At 31.7% G+C, this 18,080-nt stretch overlaps 1 protein-coding gene across 9 annotated transcripts in view; it reads right to left on the minus strand.

The window, feature by feature from the left end:
- Positions 1–4,664: 4,664 nt before the first annotated feature.
- Positions 4,665–18,080, minus strand: part of LOC143236652 (uncharacterized) — a 34,849-nt gene continuing 21,433 nt past the window's right edge. For 6 of the 9 annotated variants that reach the window (XM_076475027.1, XM_076475025.1, XM_076475026.1 and 3 more), the window contains 3 exons: positions 15,937–16,058; positions 12,747–12,897; positions 5,035–11,426 (listed from right to left, as the gene is read on the minus strand). In XM_076475027.1, coding sequence (XP_076331142.1) covers positions 12,762–12,897; positions 15,937–16,058 — 258 coding nt within the window. In that variant the 3' untranslated portion in view covers positions 5,035–11,426; positions 12,747–12,761. Of the gene's footprint in view, positions 5,000–5,034; positions 11,427–12,746; positions 12,898–15,936; positions 16,059–18,080 lie in introns of those variants that run through there. The other 3 variants (XR_013019645.1, XR_013019643.1, XR_013019644.1) reach the window with 3 other exon arrangements.

The following is an 18,080-nucleotide window of genomic DNA, read 5'->3' on the forward strand; positions in this document are numbered from 1 at the left end:
CGCAATCCAAGGGTCGCGTGTTCGAATCCGCGTCACACCAAACATGCTCGCCCTTTCAGCTGTGAGGGTGTTCTAATGTGACAGTCAATCCCACTATTCGTTGGTAAAAGAGTAGTCCAAGAGTTGGCGATGATGACTAGCTACTTTCCCTCTAGTCTTCCACTGCTAAATTAGGATGGCTAGCGCAGATAGCCCCCGTGTAGCTTTGAGCGAAATCACAACCCACCGCCAATTCTTGGGCTACTCTTTTACCAACGAAAAGTGGGATTGGACGTCACATTATAACGCAAACCCGGCTGAAAAAGCGAGCATGTTTAGTTTGACGGGGATTCGGACCCGCGACCCTCAGATTAAGAGTCGAGTGTCTTAACCACCTGGCCATGCCGGACCTGTCACAATAAAAGGCATTAATTTGGGCAAATTATCAACGTTAGATGCAACTATAGCTACTTGATAACACAGATAAAAAGGAATTAATTATCCTCATATCTGGTTATTTTCCACTTATTTCATATATTTTAGCAAGTGCCAATGGGATGTAGCTGTATACCATACTCTATATAAGCAAAAGCACTATATTAAGAATTGTTAATTGAATAAAGGTATAACTTTTTTTAAAAAAAAAAAGTATATGTAGGGATGATAGAAGTGCAATCCCTACTATTTTGTTTGTTTCCCAGTGGCACGTCTGTGAACTCACACCGCTAGAAACCGGGTTTTGATACCCGTGGTGGGCAGAGCACAGAGTAGCTTTGTGCTTAATACCAAACAACCAACCATCTTGTTTGTTTTGTTTTTGAAGGATTGATATTAACCATCCCTATATTTACTTCCCTTTTTGAAAAGGTTTTTCTTTACTTGTTTCAATAATCATAGAAAGGTTGTATTTATAACTAAGTTCTGAATACAATGAGGTTCCAACTGTAACATTTGTTGTTTATCTGTTATCAGCTGGTAACTGCTGTTTCATCCTACACTTAAGGTTTTTAAAGGAACACAAAATTTCTGTAAGAAAATTAACTGCAAGGGGTAATGATAACATCCTTTATACTAGAATTATGATTAAAAATATTACTACTTACTAATACTTACAAAAATGGATACTTCGTCTGAAACTATGTCGCATTAAAGAAATTGTTTGACACTTGTTTTGGGGTTATCTACACAAATATAATAGTCTGTTGTTATCTATCCATGTAACTACTTTGTGGGTTGTGGAAGAATCTTCTCCAAATTGGAAGTTTACAAGGTCTAGAGGGAGACACATACAAATTTTCATTTTATATATGTAAAAACGGCTCGTTTGGGTCGAGAACTTTTTTTACGTGGAGGAGTGAACAACGTTTCGACCTACTTCGGCCATCGTCAGGTTCACCGAAGAAGGTCGAAACGTTTTCACTCCTCTACGTAAAATATTTTCTCAACCCAAACGAGCCGTTTTTACATATATATTTCTCTACAAGTGGGTTTTCTCGACATCACTGGAATTTTCCTTTTGTGGTTTTTACCACTTCTTTGACCCCTTATGATGGATCTTCACCAAATTTGGCACGAAGGTTTATTGGGTTCATTCGTAAATATAAGTAATTTTGCGGTTTTGTTTTGCATGTTTTATGGGCTTTTTGCATTTTTGTACCTTTATTTTGACCCATGAAGATAGACCACCACCAAATTTGGAACGAAGGTTCATGGGGAGATTCATTCAAATTTTCAGTTTTGCATTTTGCGGTTTTTATGGGAATTTTTTACAATTACATAAAAAGGAAGATAACCTTTTATTAATCATGAATTTACAGCAATTAATAAAAAAAGAGAAGAAAGATGAAGAAGAAATTCACACTTTTTGCTATAGCATTTTGACATTCCCAGATCTTGTAACTTAGTCATAACATAGATATGTTATAAAACGAGAAGATCCTGTAAAGTATTATAAAGTACTGATGACCTATTGAAGATATATTTCAAATACCATTTCAACGAATAAACCCTATGTAGGCAATGTTACTGCCTGTCTAATACCAAAAATTTGGACTAAAATCATAACTGAATGGTTTATTTTTCACACATTTTGTGTAAGAGTTATTCACGTAAATAACGCACACAAGAAAGCATAAGTATGTTCTAAAGACAGCTGGTATGGGTCTTAAAATTTTAATACAAATACCAGCCATTTTTACAATACATTTTCACTTCAAGCGTTTCTTGTCATCATGAAGCAAGCATAAAGTACACCTAACTTCCTGCAGGTCCCTTTGTGGCTGTTCATGCAACGTTATACATTTCTTTCTTACTTAATTCATTGTTTGCCTAAAACTAGCAATAAATTTTTAGAGCTGCTAAATATTTGTATGAATGCCTACAAGCAATTACAGTTCTTTTTCCTACAAAACAAAATGACGGGAAGAAAACAAAAACAATTTATATCCTGGAATCTTATTATATATGCGACGCGTACATATAATGTAATTCAAAAGCAGTGTGCGATGGATTTACTATTATACATTTAATATTAATTTTTATTTTAATTAAATATGTATTTAGAAATGCATGTAATGTTGACAACTGGAATTTCGAGAACCTCGTCTAAAGTTTATTTATCGATATGCCAAGAGACACTATATTGTTGGTGGCTTGCTACAGTTGGTATACTGTAAACTTCGGAAGCTATAACTGTGATTAATGCTTATTAATCAGGAAATTACAGATATGTGTCTAGAAATGTTTATATACTCTTCAAAAAAAGAAACGCAAAAGGCAAAATTTGAGACACATTGTTAACAAGTTTATTCCGGGTAGTTCTGTATGACATGTGTGAAACTTTGCACATTCACTGCTGAACATCCAAAGTCTGCAAAGGCGAAGTCCACGCTCACTAGGTGAAGTTTAACGTCACTCAACGTCAATAACGAATATGCTCCCGTGAGCATCAATAACTGCTTGGCATCTCCTGCCCATGGAAGCGATGAGATGACGAATCACATCCTGTGGAATGGCTGTCCACTCAGCCTGCAAAGCTGCTGCAAGCTGAGGTAGAGTCTGCGGTTGAGGTTGTCGCCGTCGCAGACGTCGGTCCAACTCGTCCCAAAGATGTTCGATGGGGTTTAAATCTGGTGATCTGGAGGGCCAGGGAAGAACGTTGATGTTGTGGTGTCTAAAGAAGGCAGTGGTGAGTCGGGCTGTGTGAGGACGGGCGTTGTCATGTTGAAAAACGTCGTTGACGTTCATCATGATGGGTTGCACATGGGGCCTAATAATCTCGTAGACAGTTGCGTACGGTCTGATCGGAAATCCTACGCAGCCCTGGTATGGTTGAAGCAGTAGACGTCGCAGTGGTGGTCCTATCCCGAAGGTGACGTAACCGGATGTAGCGATCTTGTGCGGGCGTGGTCACACGAGGTCTGCCAGATCGTGGACAGTCACAAGTTGATCCATGTTGTTGGTGACGATTCCATAGCCTTGTGATGGTGCTTGAGTGAACATTCACAGCTCTGGCAACATCTGATCGAGATTCGCCTGCTTCCAAGCGACAAATGGCGTTGTGCTTCAGTCAGTCTTGGCATAACTGTATTACGTGTCAGTGGCTTCACACTGAGCTATGAAAACCGAGAACCCGTCACTTTTATAGGGATTTTCCACATGTTGCACTTTCAGAACATGCAAATCTCTCAAACAAATTTATTGGACACGAATGCGTTTTGGCGAAAAATCCGATGTTTTCCTCCGTTTTCAAAGTGCACAACTTTTATTGTCATATTGGTCTGACAATCAGTGCCTTAACACGTGTAACATCACATACTCTGAGCTTGTAACGTTATTACATATATTTCTCTTTAAAATAACAAAAATATCCCTTTTGCGTTTCTTTTTTTGAAGAATATATTTCACACACTACAAACTGTTTACCTTCAGCAAATTAACTTTGTGTGTTAGTATTTTTATGGAGACGTTGTATAACTTCTTGATGACAAGAAACCCACTTGAAATAAAAATGTATCTCAGAACGAATGGTACGGATATTAACACTTTTATTGATAAGCAGAAAAGAACGTTTCGACCTCCTTAGGTCATCTTCAAGTGAAAAAACTCGCAGCTAGCTCCCCTTTAATGGATTGTACTTATATCAACACAGATTTAATTTGTTTATTGCGAGCCTTCGATAAATTATCAAAGAAGTTCCAAATCAGATGAAAGATTCAATACTGTTTGTAAGTTTATAAAATTTTGTATATAAATCGTTTGTAATAACCATTACTATAAATGGTATTATTGTTTGTACACTAAAATATATTTTTATTAAGAAAGAAAACTGTTGTGAGCAAACATTATAAATTTGATACATCTCTACATAAAAGCTATCTGTGCTAGACATAATTTTAAACTGACAGTAAATTCTTGAACATTTTAATCAAATAATGACATTTGTTCATTTACTCTTATCACATACTTAAGGCAACAAATTATGAAGAGTGGTTTTATGATAAGACGTGAGCCACACATCCTCAGATTCAGTTTGGCAAACTCATCACTAGGCCATATCTGGCTCTAAGACGCATTGTATAACTAATTATTAATATTATGATTATGCAAGCTCAGAAATTATTTAACTGGATAGTTGAGTCAAAAAAGTCGGAGAATTAAAAGTACAAAGTTGCACCCAAAATATGTTGGTTTCAAAGAATTAAGTTTATAATAAAACGTATTTTACAACAATAAAATACAAAAATATTGACTTTGTGTATTCAAGCAATATTAATAAAAAACATTCGCTATTCAAGATTTCTCTTTGATGTATGTTTATCAAGATAAGATGATTATTTTTATAGAGAATAATGATTCTGTATTAAAGTATAGTTTGACAAAAAACATTAGCATATTTTAATCTTAATGTTATCTATGTGGTCTAGCTGCATATCATCTACATTTCGTATATCAGCTTGTGGGCATTACATCATCATCTGTATATAAACGATCTTCTGGTCCAAAACTAATGGAATAAAAACTTGTAGAAAATAAAAATAGAAAACATTACAATAATGATGGTTAGTCATTTTTTTTATTTTCTTTTTCACAACAGTTTCAATAATCTGATTATTATAATGCAAAACAGTAAGGCCTGAGCACTATGTGTGCTTGCTTTTCATGGCCAAAATACACTGTGGAATAAATAAATATTATAATAAACAAAAATCTGATTTTAAAAGTAAATAAACATACTTAAGTTTCATGCTTTTCCTAGACCCTTAAATCTTGTTTCAAAGTGAGAGGAAAGCTCTATTGTTTTGAAAATAAAACATTTTTAAACTGGCTCATCTAGAAATAACTATAAACTACAAATTCAAATAACTACATCAGCAATATAAATTATTATAGAATATAAAGCTGAAAGCAAAATGATCATACCAGCAACAATTACAAAATAATGAGTATGCATGAGACCGTTCAGTTTGTCCTTTCCTATAATAGTTTTGAGTGTCAAAAAGAATTTCATCATTTTGAAATCTAGCTTTACTAAAACTCTCACTACTATTGTTCATGCATTGACAAAATTCCAGTTCATTAATAAATGATTCAAATGTTTTTACAACAAACAGGTGGGCCATAATGATGTCTCCATCCATACGTTACTCTAATATGACAATAACAGACATTTCAACAATATCCACTTGTGTTGCATGTTTGTCACAGAGTACTTACAAATTGTTTGTTACTTATGCATGTAATTGGAATAAGTCCATGTGGAACATTGATATACTGTATTTTGCTATAATAAAGGTCTAAATTATGCTACCACAGAAATATGTCTAATATTCAAAACATTTCTGTTAATTTTCTTCCTACTAGCTCACTAAACAACTCTGATTTATAAGCGTGCAGTCACAAGACAAAAGGTAGTAGTAAAACTGACACAAACACAAATGTTTATTCATAATATAAACAGCATATGAACATTAAATTATTTTCTCATTATTATCAACTACTAGAATTCATAAGTGCCTACACTTTATAAATCTAATAAACTAGATACTTAACATTTTAAACAATATAAAGTATAAACAGTTAAACCAAAAAAAGCTACAAAAAATTATTTCTATATAAAAAATAGAGAAATACACAGACCTATATATATTTGTTCAAATAATAAACATGAAGAAAATAACACCAACACAATCACTACTTTTATTTATAGCATTTAATTTTAGCTACATAATATCAAGGCTCTGCTTTTATCAATAAACATCAACATAAATCTATCATTATCCAAAGTAATGCAAAAATGTTACTTTATATAACTTAAGCACTCTCTATACAAGTGTAATAAACTATATTGTATGTTTCTTTGTAATCACAATAAATGCAACACATAGACCCTATAAAATCTTCTGAAATCCAATTTACTGCATATATATATATATATTTGGAAAGTTCCCCACAAGTTTTCTCATAATTATTTTAAAATAAACATATGACGAAAATTGTCACCACTAAGGTACTTCAGATCATTCAATCAGAAAAAGGAAGAAACTATTGGATGACTGAATTATTTACTTTATCTTTTCCCACTTCTTGTATCACCATATCATAATCACAATGTTCAAAATTAAATTCCTTCTTAAAAAACTAATTCACCATTGTATCTCCTGGTAAGTTTCACAAAATTTCTAGTTCTAAAACAAACATTTTTCCTTATTTCTTTTTTTTTATATAAAACCAAAACTGACTCCATAAGTTCTGTTTTGAAGAGCCACAGTCTCAAATATTGTCTTATGTAGAAAGTCCTGCACAAGTTACAAAAGCACAATTTTAAGCTAGATTAAAATCCTTCCTATCTTAGTATCCTACATCTGCATAAACATAATCAATATATATTTGTGATCAAAATTATTCACCATTTCAATACTCCCCATCTGAATGTATTTAACTTCTAAATCAGATCAAAATTTCATTATTTAAATAGTCCAATATACCTGTAATAAATACACCCCTAAAACAAGTCAGTATTTCTTGTCTACCTAGACACACTATTCTTCCAAAAGTAACAAATACCCCAGATCAATATTTCCAGTACACTTGAACACATTAAAGTTCTAAACAAGATAAAAATGATCACTTCAAAGCTTTAATTTATCTGTAATAAAAACACCCAAGTTAAACCAGTATCTCTGGTCTACCAGCCAGAGTACACTTATAAACCAGGCTTCAATTATCATCATTTTGATATTACAGACTACTTATAAACATGACATTCTGAAAAAACAAAACAAAAAACTTCATCATCTACCATTTTCGTAGATGAAGTTTATCTAAACATAGTAGTCTTATAGGTCAGATCAAAATTATTACAATTACAACACCCCCAGTATACTTACAGACAAAACATTCTTAAGCCATACTTGTATTTCCAATCTCTCTAAATACATTTCTAAACCAGATCAAATTTATCACAACTATGATACCCCAGTCTACCTAAAGACAAAACACTCTTAAGTCATATTAGTATTTCCAGTCTATTTAAACATAATACACCAGAACAAATGTACCATTCCTTCATCATACTCAATCCATCCAAAGACAGTATATTTTCTAAACTAAAACAAAATTCACTATTTCAACATCCTCAGTCCATCTATAAACATAACTCACCATACCAAGTTCTATGTGTCTTTACACACATTCTACATTGGCCCAAAGTAATCCAGTAACTTTCTTCTTGCTTTCATCTACATTTTTATCTGCTTTTCTATAAAATAATCTGCTATGTTCTATTTTCAGCTATATAACCCAGTGACAAACTTCAGCACAACTTAATGTATCTCCTTCTAGTTTACCCTGATATTATATAGGTTCATACAATTTCATGGTAATCCAGCATCTTATATTCTATGTTATGTAAAACAGAATCTGCCTCTATGTACTTACATCCTACTTGTCATCCTTACACAGCCTATGTATATTTACCTTCTACCTTTCCTGCCTTTATGCAGCTATTATACATTCTGTATGACCCTTTAAAGTTATTTTACTAATGTGTGTGTGGCTATATATATATATAGTAGTTTGAAACTTGTCTAGAAGTAAGGCATAAAAACATTAATATACTGTAATAATATAGTTCTTTTAGAAAAATAACACATAAAAGCACAAGTTAAATTTAGTAATACGTAAAGAATTATAAAAAGCAACATATCCCAGTTTTTCACATTTTTACAATAGTTAATTCTAAGAAAGTTTACATTTGGCCTGATTAAGAAGCAAAAGAACTATAATTATCATACAAAACAATCAAAAAAAAGAAGATACCATTTAATATTTAAAAATTAACACTAGACTTGTTCTCCTCACCATACAATGAAAATAAAATATTCATGCAGAAACCGTGGAACTAAAAAGAAAATGACAAAAGACTGGTATCTTTTAAATTTCTAGAAACTATAAAAGAGATTTTTACTAATGTGTTTTTTAGCTAGTTTTTTCTTCCCATTTATTACATGGTTCATGTTATTCTACAATGTACTAAGAAACACATGCACACAAAATGAAAAACCCTTTAAATAAAGTCCATTGACTTCTCTAGCACTCAAATTAAATATATTTTTAAAGGTATTAGTATTAATTTTCATTTATTAAAAAATACTAAGAAGTTTACATCTTTTGATGCAAGTTGTAAGACTGTGGTTAAACAAGTCAATATCTTTCACAATTCTTAAATAACAACTGTAAGCTACCAGGTGATGCAACACAAAATATCTATAGATTCACAATGCCCATTCTTTTAAAAGTAAAATCCTAAAAGCACTAAAAAACAGTGCAGAGATAAACCTAGATAATATGCGTGGGTGGAAGACATGTTCACAATCTCCTTGAACCATACTTTCACCTACAAACATTTCATATAAAAACAACTAAACTATAATAAACATATGTTAATGTAACAAGTTTTACTCTTAGGGCATATGATATGACTACAATAAGATTATTACAATGAAGCAATTAAGACTACACGAATTATTAACATTTGAGAATGTTTTAATAATTTTACTGAGTTCATTTTCCTTTTTAATTCTCTAATAAGTAACTATCATGGAGGAGAAAACTAAGTTCCCACCAATATTGAATTTACAGTTTCTAGTGCATACATTCAGCTCTACCATTGACAGTTTTAAAACAAGTATACAATGCTTGTTAATGTGCAACAACACAAAATATAAATTCATTTTTAATCACTGATCTCCTATAGTGCAAAAAAGAACAAAAATTAAATTTCCATAAAGAAAGTTGTTTTCAACCAGTTACCCACTGATAATAAAAATATCACATATGCATGGAATTAAAAAAAGAAAGTGTGTATATATATATATTCATATGAAGAATACAGTATTGTTTCTAAAGTACACAAGATATACCTGAAAAAAGCAATAAATCAAACAGATTATTATAACATACTCCAGCTTCATTCTTATTACAAAACAAAAACTTATTTAATTTACTTGTGATGATGGCAGCACTGTTTTTTTTTTCAATAAACATTTGTAAATTGGCCAAGAAGAGTTTAATTTATTGCCACCAAACATTGACAGATATTTTTGAAATGGTTGGTTGGTTGGTTTGATGTTTTATGGTGCAAAGTTTTTTGTTTTTTTTAAACAAAATTAAAATGAAGAAATAAAATCTGAGAAACTAATTTCACATGGAAATTGTGTATGTATGCTAATCTTTATACGACTGTCATTTTAAGTGATGTTACCTGAATCATAAGAAATTATTATGATATCTACGTAAGTGACAAGCAGTCAAAACTTATTTAATCTTCAATATATATATTGGATTTAAAAAAAAGTTTTTTAAGCGAAAAAAACTAATTCTTCCATTGGTTTAGAATGATGTTTTAAAACATGTTATTAAATCTAAGCTGGTGAATAGCTCCAAATGAATCAATTCCAGAATACTTTTTCTTAGACACTAAAGCTGTGTGCCAATTATCATTTGTACAAAAGTTTCTAAATATACACCCAATCTGTTGAAAATCATATAAAAAAAAATTACCCAATACCATAATAAGAAGCAAGCATTAATTCCTTTGTCTCTTTTCAACTTAGGGTTAATAAATACATTCCATAGATATTACATACATATACTTTTAAATGGTATTTTATCTCAACAAAATTACTTTATAATTATTATATAACTAAATCTCCATTTCCAGAAACTAAAGTTACTAGTAGTTAATCAAAAACTTTTTCTTCTTATTTTTCAACATGCTTAATGCAATTATTAATTTTATACATTCATTCTTAAAGCTGCTTTAGAGAACTATATCAATAATTTTAGTTTGCTTTACATCTTATAAAGGTAAACTCAACAATAATAACCAACAGACTATTACAACAAATTTTCTGTTATTAGAAAAATTTGAACAATATACCCAACAAAAATCCAGTAAACTATTTCAGCATTTATGGGTAGACAAAGTACATTTTTATTTTATCAAATTAATTTCTTGACATGGAAACTAAATATAAGCATCACAGGCTGAGCTCTAAGACAAGAACATGATTAAATGTTATTTATAATGTTGAAGGCTAAATTTTGTCAATATAATTAACAAGTTAAATACACTTTCACTTAATGAGTACGAGAATATTTGCCAAATTAGATCTGATAAATCATCTTTTACAGTGAGTCAAGAAACAGAGCAACAAGCAACAGACAGTTCAAATAACCCTTTTCATTATTTCACCTGTTTCCTAAATATATAATAACTTTACTGTAAATCAGGTTATTCCCATATTACCTAGTTATACCTTACAACTGGAATGAAGGGGTATAAATTTAAAGGTTTTCTTCATTAGATAATGTTTTTTGTAGTGTTGTGGTTGATTTGTACAGTTCATAATCAAAGGTTTATTTTCAGTATTGACAATATATTTTAATGATGAGTAAGGCTCTACTTCAAAATAATTATCTAAACAAATTGGAATACTTTTTTGCTCAAGGTATGACAAACAAAACTACAAGATTTTAACATTCATGAGCTGGCAAGATAGAGAACTTAAAACATGAAAAATTATCACAGCAAATAAGCTCTTCCAAAGTAAATTTTAACTATAATTTTCATAGATTACAAAGGTCTCACAGTTTAAATATTGTAACAAATTCAACAACTTTAAAGTCAATGTTGCAGCAAATGGCCAATTGATTTTATTACAAGATCTGGTGGTTTTAAGCAAAGTTAACTATGTATTGTGATAAAGGAAAAAGACACAGACACACACACATTATAGAAACCAGATTCATGTATATATTATGATATATATACATACACATATACACACCTGTATGTATCTATATACAAACATTTTTTTCCTTCTACAGTCTGACTTGAAATCCAAAATAGTATTATTAATATTCTTCCAACTGTCACCTTAGTTCTGAAAGAGAAATTAGAATAATGATACAAGTACAACAGAAGCAACAAGTGCAGATTATAATGAACTGTCCAACTTCTCTAAAATACAATATAAAGATTCAATTAATTATTCATCATGTAAATAATATGGTTTATCTATTTGTTAAGTGAAGAAAAATTAAAATATCCCCTCTCTCTAAAGAATAATAGTTCTAACTAGAACTCGATTATGCTATTATTAATATGGCCAACATGATAAGAAAAGGAGAAAAAAAATTCTTTAAGGTTAAATATGCAATGAACTTTACAATATGTTTAAAATATTCATAACAATATCTATACAAAGTGACCTATTCCATAAATGCTTTGAAAAAAATGAAATTCATAAAAATCAATAATAATTTATATTTTTCAATATCTGAATAGTTAAGTTGCATTATTAATTATATTTGAATCTCATACTAAACAAAACTACAGATGTGCTTTAACCTCAACTAATGGCTTTTATGACATCTATTTTCAAACAGTGGGAAAAAAGGAGTTAAATTTTCAAAACCCTATTTTGGTGTTGCACTAAATATATAAATTATTTATGCTTACACTAATATCGTAGTGAACCACTTAACATCATCAACTGTTTCACTTATGTCTAATTTTTTTTTAATTTTCTGTTCATAAGTTTTATTAACTTTCTTTTCTGGAAGGTCATTTGCATTAAAAATAAGATCAATACAGGCAGATTTCAACTTATGAAACCATATTCTCTACACAGTGGTTAAAGTGGAATTTTGAAGCTGGTGAGGCCCAATGTCTAACCCCTAAGTTATAAATAATCAGCTATACAGTACAACATTTTGCTAAGTATATAATATACATTAAATGGCAAAAATATACTGAGCTGTAATCAAAACAGCATATTAACAGGTTGAGTATGACAAGATGAAAGGTCTACCACACCCATTGCTTCCAGATCCACCAACCAATGGATAGTTAGCCATAATTTCAATTTTGCTCACTGAAGACCACCTTTTACACATAACTGTATGCTTGTCAGTGTAGGTCCTTACAATGTTAATTTTTCATATTGTTTCAACTCTTTGGTATTGAAAGGATGCCAGTTACATGGAACCAACTCCCCCAACCATGGCACAAGCCAGAACCATCCAAAGGAAATAACATCTCTATAAGAAAAGAATGAGGGATGGTCAAGGATAGAAGCATAACAATCCCACATACCACCATTGTGACCCACAACACATATGAAGTGATGTCAAGATGGAAACTAAACTCCTTAAAACTATGTTTTAGGATATAAAAATTAATCAATGATTCAAATACTTACTGTCTAAATGAAAATTCAGTGATGAGGAACTTGAGGTCTGGGGTTACCTCTGTTTTTTCTATACTTTTCACCTCTATCCATTACAGGTATAACTTGCTGCTTCAAATTAGGTAAGTTGATTGAACTCCTTTGTCGATACTGAATTTCGTACCTGTAAGGAAATGGTTTGCTTATAACATTCTTTCTGAATTTACAAAAATTAAAACTGTTAAAAAATATTTAATATACAAGATGCCATTAACTATTCTAACTGTTCTTTTCTGTTCTAAAATACACGACATCACAACATATACATGAAATTCGTATAAAATAGCCAGTTTACTAACAGCGTGTAACAGCCTGTTACAACTCTTCAAAAAGTCAAGAGAACAAAACATATGAGGATCATGAAAAACCTGTGCTCAACCAAGGACCTAGAATGCAACCACTTCACACTCATAATTATGAAAATATAGTGGAACTTTTTCTATATACAATTTATAAAATTGATATTGATCAAAGAAAAGGGCCATGCATACCCAACTGAATAACTTTGTGTCAAGTCTGAACTGTAATTACAATTAGGCATCTGTGGAGGCTGATTTCACTCCTACTGACATTTATGAAAACATCCAGTGACCCAAGAAGAAGCCTCCCAGCTTTGCCTTCTTCTCCAAGGGTGGAATAACACACTCCAGAGACAGTGACTGGAATTTGAGTGTGGTAATGAGTCTCTATTTCCACTAGTAAAATAGTAAAATTTGTGTGTATATGTGTGTGTGTGAGGGGAGGATGTGCACTGGGAAGTACTAAGGAACACTGCTCTGGAAACTGTGCAATAAGTGAACCAAGTTTCCTACATTTTTAAAAACAAATCAATCCCATCTTATCCAATCTAATGATCAACAGGGACAGGCAGAATCCCATTGACTTTACTCATGACAACAAATCATTTGGCAAGTGCTTAGATGGTCTTATGAAACACCTAATTTCTACAGACCCTGTTGCAACCAATATTATTTACAATAAATTGGTTGCTAGTGTGGAATTATCACACCTGACTGGACAACACTCGCTACAATGCAGAAACCAGAGAAAGCAGGATGAGAGGGAACCTGAAAAGTAAAAGATACAAGATTGTACAAAAGTATCTCCTCTTTCTTACAATTAAGAAGATGTTGTTAAAAATGGCCATTGGGTATGGAAAAAGTCCAAGAAGAAAGCTACTCAATGATGTAAAGAACATGAAAGAAAAACTGTGAGAGAAATATGAATACTATCCCACATAAAGTACCTCATTGGATAAATGTAAAACCAGTGAAAACAAATAGGCTGAATTTGTTGAGATCTAACTTACTAAACATTTCATTTCTAAAGACCAAAATATGTAAAATGGATATCTGAAGACCCACTTCCAAGGAAATGGGGAAAATGAAAGGAACTGAAAAATTCCAATGAAAACCCAGTGAAAAAGATCACCATAAAAGGAGGTAAAGCAGGTCACATAACATTTCCAAACTTCACAGGCCAAAACATATTATCAGATTACAATTGATTGCAGAGGTGAGAATTAGATTGCAAAAAGAATTGCAGAGATGGATGTACCCCCTTGCCCTAGTTGCCAGAGACTTAAAAAGAAAGGACAAATCAAGATACAGCAGGGCCTAAAGGGAAAGTTTTACAAACATGCCAACAACTCTATCTTATGACATAAATACTTCAGCAGCCAGAAAAAATAAATTTGACCAGGAGTAAAAAAAAACAAACACAGCAAGCAAACAGGCAACAAGGTCTGTTTAACTCATCACATTAGAAAACAGTAAATCCTCTGGCATTAACCATTAATTAAGGAAGAAGAAGAAGTTAAAGCCCCAAAATTTTACAAATCCAAATGATTAATAGAAGAAAATTAGTAGGATCCAAATTGGACTTGAGAAGTTGACGGAAGAAAGTGTCAGAAAACAGAATCCATATTCTCTCCAGAATAAACAAAAAGAGGCAACTTCAGAAAAGCTAGAAGAAACCTTCAAGCCAAATAAAAATATGGCCAGCTTCATGGAGCACAAGAGGTCAGATGCGTGTCCTTGCTGACCACAGTAACGAAGGAATTCATATCTGCAAATATCATGCTTAATTCAGGTTTTTTTAGATTTTGGATTTCGGAAATCCACAAGGTGGCTTGAAAATCTCAATCCACAGTTGGACAACATACAACACTAACCCTTTGTTAAGAAAAAGTGATTACATTATCTAAGCAAGGTGCTTATATACCGTACAGGGATAGAGGGTGCATTTATGAAGGTAGAGAAATTTGCAAATTAGATATTGTGAAAGGTATTTAAATGGGGTATAAAAGAGGATGTGAAACCAATGTTTAAATGGGCAAAGCTGATGTCAAAAAATAGCTATGATGTCAACAGAGGTATGTTTCAGAAAAAAATATTTCTTCTGACCAAGATTCTATCTTACTAATGAGCTCATCTAGATCCTTTAGCAACCCACTTGAGTGATATTAGAAATTAAATTTTACATAGATATGCTTGAACAGCAGTAAAGGTTAAACAGCATAAGAAAGTAATTTCCATCAAATATAAATGAAAATTGTAAATATAATACTTATAATGCATAAATGTGCAATCAATGAAGACAACATAAAAATTAAACCCAAGTTTTTAAAAGGTCAAACACAATGCTTCCGATCTTTAATTTTAGCACACATACTTGTTTATAATTTAACTAAGACTGTACAAAATTCAAATTTTTAAAAGTAACATCAAGAAATTTAACAAGATGTTCTGGAATGAAGTTTATCCTATAAATTATTTGAAATATGAAGTAAAGGCTCCTGATAATTTCTATATACTTCACATTATCTAACCTAACTGAAAATAACTGGTTTGGTTGTTGTTAAGTGCAAAACTATACAGTTATCTGTGTGCCCATCACAGATATCAAGTGAAAATAAAGACTGTTTCAGAAAAGCTGCACTTTGAATATAACCAGTTAGGAATCAAAAGTGAACCATGTATTAAATTAACAATTATTTGTAAAATACATCATTATTTATATACTTTCAATGGGTATAAAAACATAAGATAGAAACAGATGCAAACAACATTTGATAGTCTGGGAACTTCAATTTAATACAGTCTAGTTGAAATTACTACAACATTCCATGCATAAAAAAAATTATTCAAGTCATAATGCTCACTGTATATGAGACATATTGGTATTTCTCAATGGGAACCTTGGAAGTCGATGGTTTTGTTGATGCTGCCTTCCACGGCTGTCATTATAACCAGATCCGTCTCTATAATAGCCACTGTGATAACCCTAGATAAACAATTTATTCTTACATAAAATGCAAACTGAAGGTTTTAAAATATACTCAGTCTAAATTAATGAGAATAATAATTTTCTGCCTTGCAATTTCTGAAGTCATGGCATAAAAATTTTGTGAAAAATAATGAAATAACTATTTTTGCCTCAAATTTTACAGTTTCAGAATTAAAATGAATTTCAAACAGGTACTTTCATTGTAGCTCTTATGCTCTCAACTTAAAGTTCTGAATGTTTTTAATACAATGCAGAGCACAAGTCAACCTATTCATAATTCTTAATTCTTGAAAGATGTATGTAGCTCTGCTTTAATAGTTGCATTCTTCATGAAAACTGCATCTCTTTGTAGTGTGAATGTATTTCTGAGGTTAGTACCTGTTTCAAATACATTTTTTGTTTTAAAAATGCAAGATTCACAACAGGCAGAATTACCACTGAGATATGGATAACTACAATATCAACATTAAGATTAAAAAGGTAACTTGAGAGTTACAAAAGCCACTGGGTTACCAAAATTTGGCATCAAAAGAAGAAGGTAAACTAAACCACAAAAATTGAAAATGCAACCAAGCCAAGTTAAAAAAATCCACAACATGAGTAGATTCAGTGAACTGATTGACTGAAAAATTATAGGAGCAGATCAACTTCATAAGAGATTGTCTCAAACAAGAACTCTAAAAGACAAAATTTTCTTCATAGCAAAGTATTTACTCACCCTCCTCATTCTTTAAGTTGCACATAAAAGAATGGAATCAGGTGACGTGTATTTACAAGTAGAATCATCATATTCTTAGATGTAGCCATAGGTGGTGGTATAATGGATAATTGGGATGAGATCACAATATGCTGTTCCACACCCATACTGAAATTTTCTTGGAGGAGTATACCAGTAACAGTTAATGACTGGACGTGCATCTGAGGATAAGGCTACCCTACATTCAGATCCAAAATGACTAGCCAAATCATTAAACCAGCCCAGTGAATATAAATCCTCAGAGAGTCAAAAAAAAGACTCAAAGATGGGCTATAGAACAATCCAATGGGAAGGAAGAATAAATTCAGAAAGATAAAAATAAAGCAATAAGGTTTTCCCAACCCTAGCTGAAGTTGAGACATTAGAAAAAGTAATGTCTTTTGTCCAATCTTTTATTTAAAATGCTACATAAGGATCCTCACTCGGAGGTGGGAAAGATATGTACCGAGGTAACACAAGTCACCAGATGGCATCCCTCTCCACTTTTCACAGATGTATATGCAACATTCAAAAATCTTGACTGCATGAATCTATTCAAACACAATGTGCACTTGTAATGAATTGGAGAACAACATGATAAACTTCAGAGATCAATTGAGCAAGTCAATTTGTTGATGTAGCTGGAGAAAGATTTGAGGATCATGATTTATCGCAAAGCATGATCAACCTTTTTAAAAAAATTCTCTGAAGATTCGGTACATGTGAACAACAAACAGTTCCAACAAGATGTAAAAATATTCCTCCAACTGAAAATAAAGATCAGTCATAATGGATGAGAAACAAAGGTTGCCTTTTCTCACAGTTTAAAAAGTTCAATCTGGATATAAGCTCTTTTGAGAAAATTATGTGAAACATCAAAGACCTAGGCATCAGAACAATGCAAATAATAAAATAAAATACATACAAATAAAAACTAAAAATGCAGTCACAGAAATCCCCTGCATACTAAAGACAGATTACATGATAAAGCTTGTAGAGAAGTTGTAAAAATTCTGATAATGGTAGAAATATTTGCAGTGGTAGAAAATTGTTAGAATTTTAATTTGAATTAATAATGAGTAAAGTTAACAGCCCAACTGTCAACAAGAAAACCTGGATTATAGCACAATATATCATATAGAAGCTCAGAGAATAAAGACCTATGGGTAAGTTGATGAAGTGCTCTACATTGTGTCAAGAAGATTCAAAACTTGACAATAACTCAACAAGGAACAGATTTTTGTATTTCAGAGGCAAATTGATTTTTTTTCAACTTTAATACA

This window comes from Tachypleus tridentatus, chromosome 13 (assembly GCF_004210375.1).
Source record: "Tachypleus tridentatus isolate NWPU-2018 chromosome 13, ASM421037v1, whole genome shotgun sequence".
Lineage (NCBI taxonomy): Eukaryota > Metazoa > Arthropoda > Merostomata > Xiphosura > Limulidae > Tachypleus > Tachypleus tridentatus.